The sequence below is a fragment of the Pollicipes pollicipes genome, unplaced genomic scaffold, assembly GCF_011947565.3.
Source record: "Pollicipes pollicipes isolate AB1234 unplaced genomic scaffold, Ppol_2.1 Scaffold_6052;HRSCAF=7182_pilon_pilon_pilon, whole genome shotgun sequence".
NCBI classification, from domain to species: Eukaryota; Metazoa; Arthropoda; class Thecostraca; order Pollicipedomorpha; family Pollicipedidae; genus Pollicipes; species Pollicipes pollicipes.
The window spans coordinates 4,798,721-4,806,220 of NW_023596805.1; the positions used below are offsets into that span (position 1 = coordinate 4,798,721).

Here is a 7,500-nt window from a genome sequence, read left to right on the forward strand (position 1 = left end):
TACAATCGCCCCGAATAAACATACGACAAATAGAGCGACCCCCGGTTACAATCGCCCCGAATAAACATACGACAAATAGAGCGACCCCCGGTTGCAATCGCCCCGAATAAACATACGACAAATAGAGCGACCCCCGGTTACAATCGCCCCGAATAAATTCAGAGAGTGTGTATTGAACGGCGGGCCTCACTTCACTCCCGCAGACTGACCCCTGACCGGTGGTGTCATGTCTGACCACAGCCATAGAGACCGCGCGAACCGGACTGCGCCGCTATGCTAATTTTCGAATTACTTTTTTCTTCTCCTCCTTTCTTCCTCGTCTTCCTTCTTTCCTCCTTGCGAGTATTTACAGCGTACGCCATCGGAAATAGCCTTGACATGAGATAAAAACCTGTACCATTTCGAGTGGAATTCTATGTATGTGTTTTGTTGTTGTTTGCCTCGTGCAGTGTCCCGAAGACGCGCATTGCTTGCGTGTTGAATTAAAAAAGCAAGCTTGCCTCATCTCTGCTTTGCTTTAAGCAATCATGCAGCACGAGGTACGAAGGCTGAATGCGCATTGTGCTCAAACTGCGTAACTTTCAGTCATTTCACACGGATTATTGCGTAAGTGCTGAAAGCCTGGCATGCATCACGCACATGCATGAGAGCCACGACCCGCGATGAAAAATTTACGCCCACCAAGAAAACGAACCGGCTTTTACACTGACACCGCACGGAGCTCGTCTTACCCCATCACCCTCTTCTCGCAACCTTGCCCTGTAACACTGCCCCACACTCACTTGTGGAGGCCGCGATACAAGGCTGGTTGGATATGAAAGACGGGATCAAACGCTGGGCCTGACGCAGGGCCGCAGCCAGGATTTTCTTGGAGGTGAAGAGAGAGCGTTGAGTTCGGGGAGTATGCCTCACACCGATTTGGATTTTCTGCGGGGAGCCATTTATGGTGAAGAGCTAAAAACTGAGCCCTATGGAGAGGAGGAGGACCCCCAAGTTTCCCCCTTGGCTGCACCCCTGGGCCGCCGCAACGCAAAAAAAAAAAACAGGAAAAATGATTGCCTTGTCCAATACACCTTGGACACGTTGATCGCCCACAGGTGGCGCTACGGCTTGGCATGAGTTGTAGGTGGCGCTAGCCGTATGCAGTAGGTGCCGCACTCTTGACAGGCACGCGCGTCTAACTTCAACAACACGAGGAACGAGGCTCGTTCGCAACTTGACGGTTTCCCAGGCATTTCCTTTAATTATAAAAGCATTAGCGTTCCGTGTCCATCACAGTAAATTGTATCCCGCATTTCATGCCATGGCCGCAATGTGGAGGTCCCCCCCGAAAATCATACATTTGGCGTGTTTGACTTCAGAGGCTGACGCCACCTGCATTTTAGGTCATTGAACCTGCATCAAACTGGCTGAGCATGATCACAGCACTCATGCTCGTAGCGGATTCTCCGTACTCGAATGCAACGTCCAAATAAGCCGCTGGAAGCCCGTGTATTTTTTACAGCTGCAAGACAATGCCGAAGGCAGAATGCTGACGTAGATCTTGTACGTCTCTATGGAAACGCCCCGGCTGCGTATTGGTACATAGTGACCAACAGCTTATATATATATATACCATATGCCCCGGCCAACAATCAACCTCTGCAGAAAATGTTTCGCCTGCATACGGTGTTTGGAATTAGGCAGATACATCGCAGTGCTGAGGGAGATAATCACAACAATATCCACATTACGACCTAAATACGCTGATCATTAAGTCTGAAAATAATCAGCTCGACAAATAATTCGTCCAGGGTGTATACCAATCATAGCAACATAAGCAACGACTCACAGAGTCGATAACTGCTCTGATTGGTTGGTAAAAGATATTCTTTGAAGTTAGACAGCGGGGAAATCCGCAACGAACTACTTCTTTCAATCGCACCTCCCAATGCAAAGCTTGTTCAACCATCTCGCGAGTAGGGGATGCCCATTTACACTTTACATGGGGATGTCCAACGACCAGAAAGTGGTAGGATCGCAAGAGACGCCCGAAAATCGCAAGGAGTGTTAACTGCCACTGCCGGGCAGCATCCAAATGGTGCCCTTGTCTGTTCATAAAGTCACTGAGGAGTGTTCCTCACAAAGTTTACCCTACACCTCGAGAAGTGTTCAGAGAACGCTCCTCAGGGGCGCAGGCTCCTATTCAATTGAAGGAGCACTACTTTCCATAACTGTGACGGAAAAGTGCGCCGAATTCGAGAAGACACTCGTTTTCCTGTATTTCTGAGACAACTATAGCCATCATTCTTGCTCAGCCCCCGCCCCACCCGTTCTGCAAAACGACGCCACTTTGGACGCCAATGCAAACGGTGTGAAATCGCCACATTGTCAGTGAGCAGACTCATGTATATATATACATACATATATATATATATATATATATATATATATATATATATATATATATACAGACGGTGAACGTTGAATGTAAATAGCGGCCGGAATGCGGTCTTTTGTTTTGTATGAACTAACGGTTATGAATCCTGTCTTTCGCAAAACTTGTAAATTCCCGACACCGTTAATAACAGCAAAGAGTCGATCATCGTTAGCGCACCATGTTTACCCGCATTTCGTCCCTTTTTGATAACAAGAAAGTGTGAAAGATTCGCTTGAAGTCTGTGATGTACATTGTAGTAAATGGACCACGTCGTCTGCAAATCTTTGCTTCCATTCTCGCTAAGCACCATTAAAAAAGCTTCCATTTGCCATATGAGTTTCCCATTCACCAATGCGGGAATGACGTTTTCCAGCTCAAAACACACCCCACCACAAAGTTCAACATTTTCAAGAGCGTACAGCTATCTGTCTCCGCACAGCTGTCCGCTTCCGTGCAGCTGTCCGTTTTCGTGCAGCTGAACCTCCACTTCATCCCCACTTAATCTCCTCGTAATCTCACAACACAAGCCCCGCGTCGAGCTGGTCCACTGGGTTCCTCCGTACACGCCTCCAGGCGTGACCCAAGCGTGACAGTTCTGGAAATGGACGCTGTGGTATCGCCCAAGTCGAGACGGATCTGGATCGACCTCCAGATCCGAACAAGGCGCCTGGCTTTAGAGGCTGCTGCCCTTGGTGGCCTCAGGTGCCAGCCAGATGTCTGACGTGCAGTCTCCACCAGGATATCTGCGAAAAGATTGATCGTTGATCGAAGATCAGATGATAAGAGATGATCGAAGAAATAAGCCGAGCTGACTGGACGCCACGGCCCTGGGCAAACGTTTTCGTTAACTGCATGTTATTCGTAGACCAAGCCAACCAGAAGTTGGCTTGGCCAACAGAGAAATTTTATTCGGTTTTAATCACCCACTGGAGATCGAGTTCGTGATGATGGTTTGCTTTTCGAATTTGATTTCGATCTCTAGGAGATCATCCTATGGACCGGGGGTCTGATCTATTCGCCGTTGGCGCGGTAACAGCGCGACAACCGTGGGGAGGCTAAGCAAAGGGGAGCAAACCCCGCTGGTTTGGTGAAGTGATAGCAACCGTCCAGTAAGATGGACAGTAATTGATAACTGTTATTGGTGAGACGTGTGACATGGGGCATTGATGTTTCTCTTACTGGCGTTCTTTTCCATGCAACAGCACGGATTTACCTTGGACTTTGACCTTCGTAAAAGTTGAAGACTAACCTACCCCTCTGATCCGATCCGACCCGTCAGAGGTCGCTTCCAATATAATGCCAGACACTCATGAGCAGCTTTATGATGCAGTCAATAATACAGCTTTACGCGTGGGGCATCCGATGCTCGATTGCCCTGTCTTACATGTTTAATAGGCCTTCTCTATAGTAGATAGCATGGGGAACACGAAGTTCCCTAGTCCGGCCAAGGTGGGGAGATCCGCATCCGACGGTAGGTGGCGTGTTTCCCGACAACGTACTTACTCACTGATACTTTGTATCAGTAAGTACTTCGGCATCCAGCAGATGTGATGTGCTCCCATCACTTACGACCACGAACGTTGCCGCGCTTCGTTTCCTTATTCATTACGGTTCAAATAGCTATCACGATCGTTACTTGCCGTCAACAACTTGTTGTCTCCGCTGATCCAGGTGTCACAAGCGTGGCAAAAGCGAGCGAGCATGTACCCTGGCGATTACCTCATTTCGTGAGCCAGGACGGGGCCGTTTGGCTCGTCGTGGAAGTCGACCAAGAAGTCCTTGTTGAGGGTCAGGCCTCCACGCTCGGTGTCTACGTCAATCTGCAGCATCATTGTGCCACGCCTGCCGGGGGGGGGGGGGGGGGGGATGGGGGAGGTGAAGAGATCGCATACAAAGTCACGGTCATGAAGAAGCGACCCCTCATGCACGTCACGTTTCAAGAACCTGAATTTGCAACGCTCCTGTGCCGGTTTCTGTACCCTGCACCTGATCACTCACCCGAAAATGTACTCTCTCGAACTGCTCCTGTACAGCGAAACTAGCACTAGAACTGCATGTTGTTTCCAACTGTCACTGTACCCTCCCTGTTCCTGCTTGGAGCTGCTCCCGTTCGGGCGTCGCGCACCTGACCATGCTGGGGTAGAACTGCTTGTCCCATGGCGAGAACAGCGAGTCGGTGACGTACAGCCGCTTGCCGTCCAGGCTCATCTGCAGCATTTGCGGCGCCCCCTCGATGCGCCGTCCCTTGATGTACACCGGCGACGGCTGCTTCTGTGGTGGGAGGAAGCAGCCGGTTCACATCAAGACCGCATGGCACGCTAGCAGGCGAAGCCTCGGATAGTCTCCGAAATCCCTCATTTGTTGTTATAGGGCAGCTGACTTGTCACGACCAACGCTTAATCCTGAATATTCACGACTTTATCTTGATGAAAGTCTGAATGATATCGGCCCTGGTCCCACTAACCATTACTGCCCAGTCACAAAGGTCTAGATCCCACGCCCATCAACAACAGCATCACCTGACCACCGCCTTCAGCTCGGGCATGGCACTTCACCCATCCCCTTCAAGGGCCTGGCCAACTTGCAACACGCCGTCCGTTCCTGATGCTGGGTATCCTTGAGCTCACCAGCTAACGCCGACCCCTGTTTCTGGATGACCCCGACTAGCTACACAACAACAGACACTGATCCTCGACAGCAATGACCCCACTTCCAACAGGGATTACCCCGCACCATGTATCGTCAGATTCTGGTTTCATATAACCTCACCTGACATTTACCGTCACATTCTGGTCCTCCATAACAATGGCCTCACCCAAACCAAGGACCCCTCCTAAAACCACCGTCCACAGATTCCTGAAACCCGATATCTAAAACCCATCTCACAAAAGATCTTGAACCCGCCTTTGCCAAGAAGCTCCCCACGCACGATGCTGGTCATTGATGACACTCAACCCACTACATCAAATTGCTCCATTAAGCAACTAACGTCGGCTCCCAGTAATCGACGAGATCGACCGGCCACCCGCCGTCAGGTACCAACTCTCAATTGCCCTGAATGTCAGCTCCCGGTTCTGAACGTCAATCGCACTGCATGTCAGCTTCCGGTTCCGAACGTCAATCGCACTGCATGTCAGCTTCCGGTTCCGAACGTCAATCGCACTGCATGTCAGCTTCCGGTTCCGAGCGCCAATCGCACTGCATGTCAGCTTCCGGTTCCGAACGTCAATCGCACTGCATGTCAGCTTCCGGTTCCGAACGTCAATCGCACTGCATGTCAGCTCCTGGTCCTGAAGGTCAATCTACCTACCGTCAGCTCCCGACCCTCGGTGACCTCGACCGACCACCTACCGTCAGCTCCTGGTCCCGAACAACCTTGACTTTGCCGTCATCCAGGATGCTGCCGCCGAGGAAGATCTGGCCGACCAGCCGCGGGCGGCGCGGGTCGGAGATGTCATACTGCCGCACGTCGCCGTGCACCCAGTTGGAGAAGTAGAGGAAGCGGTCGTCCAGCGAGATCAGGATGTCGGTCATCACGCCTGCCGAGCAGGCGACGAGGCTCGAGAAACATGCAGATGTTGGGATGTTATGAGCAAGCAGCGCGGGTCGAAGCTTGTTAACGATGCATTGTGCAACGCCTTCCTGCGTTGTAGTGTTTGCGATGCAGACGCCATTTTGTGGCAATATTGCAACGCGTTTGGACGCCGTCTTGTTTTTGATAGTGACACTGACGCATTTCGAAGCAAAGGTGAAACAGCAAAAAGCCAATAACGGCAATGTTCCGCAACACACAAAAATTCCTCTTTCACAGCTCAAAACACACGATATGCAGCTCTCTTCATCGCATTTTGAGGACGTTTTAGTAGTGACGGATGGTTTTTGCACCAGGGCTACAGAAAGTGCCTATTTAAGTGTCTGTAAAAACTCATGCCGCAAGTGCCAACTTTACGGACGAAGTGCTTCCAACGTGCTCCGTAAAAGCTTACTTTTCGAACAGAACGCTTCAAAATTACTCTATCACCACCGAAATCACTCCCTAAACACCACCAAACACCCCCAAACACTCCCGAACACCCTCAAACATCCCAAACACCCCCAAACACCCACCTGGCATATCCTCCAGGATCCACCCCTCCACCTTCTTCGGTGGAATTGTGATCACTTTCTCCGCCGCCCAGTTTCCGCTCGGCTCCAGGTAGAACCGGTATACGGCCGCATTCAACGCGCACCCGACGAACCCTTGCGCCTGCTTCGGGTCGTGCAGGAACCGAATCTCGAGCGGCATCACGCCCTCGGCGCCCAGGTCGATCCTCTGCATCAGCCGTCGGGACGTCCAGTCCCAGATGTTCAGGTGGGTGCCGTAGCGGCCGGCGGCGAGGTCGTCGAGGTTGAGACCCCGACCGAAGGCACGTGGTGAGCCCCACTCGGTGGAGATCATGACGTTGTAGTACGGCTGGTACCAGAAGTCGTAGTTGAACGGCACGGATAGGTTGTCGGCGGGCCACGTGCCTGGGAATGATGCATACGATGTTTTAAAGAATACGAAAGTAATAAGCAGTGTATGAAGTAGGAAAATAAAAATTGTTGAAAACAAATAAGTTATGTTCAGAAACCGGGCAAAAATCGTATGAAGCAACAGCAGACATTGTGGCATAATTATGGTCAGAGGGGTTACTTTGTATATTTTCGGGAGGCCAGAGCCCCTTTCCCCCCTATGCTGATTTCATTCCCCCAATGCTCTTCTGAGCCCCCCCCCCCCCAATACACTTGAGCAAAAATGGAAATACTGGGCCAATGAAATGCAGTAAGTGTCTAAACTGCTGTCACACTGGGTCCTTGACATATCACCATCCCATATCACCGTCATCATATATCATTATTTTTACTATCACATCGGCTTCAATAGTTAAGCCATTCCCAAGCATCAAAATAATTTTGGAATGAACCAATTTTTTGTTTATTTTGACGTCAGGGTTGAAAATCAAAGTCGCTGAAATCCAGGAAAAATTAGAATTTGAGGGCAAGCTAGGTCAACCTTAGTGATTGAGCCCACCAGCCAATGTTAGAAAGTGACATCCTTA

General features: G+C 50.5%; 1 protein-coding gene across 1 annotated transcript in view; it reads right to left on the reverse strand.

Moving 5' to 3' along the window:
• Nucleotides 1-1,875: 1,875 nt before the first annotated feature.
• Nucleotides 1,876-7,500, reverse strand: part of LOC119104188 (methanethiol oxidase) — a 16,301-nt gene continuing 10,676 nt past the window's right edge. The window contains exons 4-8 of the mRNA XM_037227861.1: nt 6,527-6,928; nt 5,771-5,958; nt 4,545-4,690; nt 4,139-4,261; nt 1,876-3,162 (exon numbers count right to left, since the gene is read on the reverse strand). Of these exons, the coding sequence (XP_037083756.1) occupies nt 3,093-3,162; nt 4,139-4,261; nt 4,545-4,690; nt 5,771-5,958; nt 6,527-6,928 (929 nt within the window). The 3' untranslated portion in view covers nt 1,876-3,092. The remainder of the gene's footprint in view (nt 3,163-4,138; nt 4,262-4,544; nt 4,691-5,770; nt 5,959-6,526; nt 6,929-7,500) is intronic.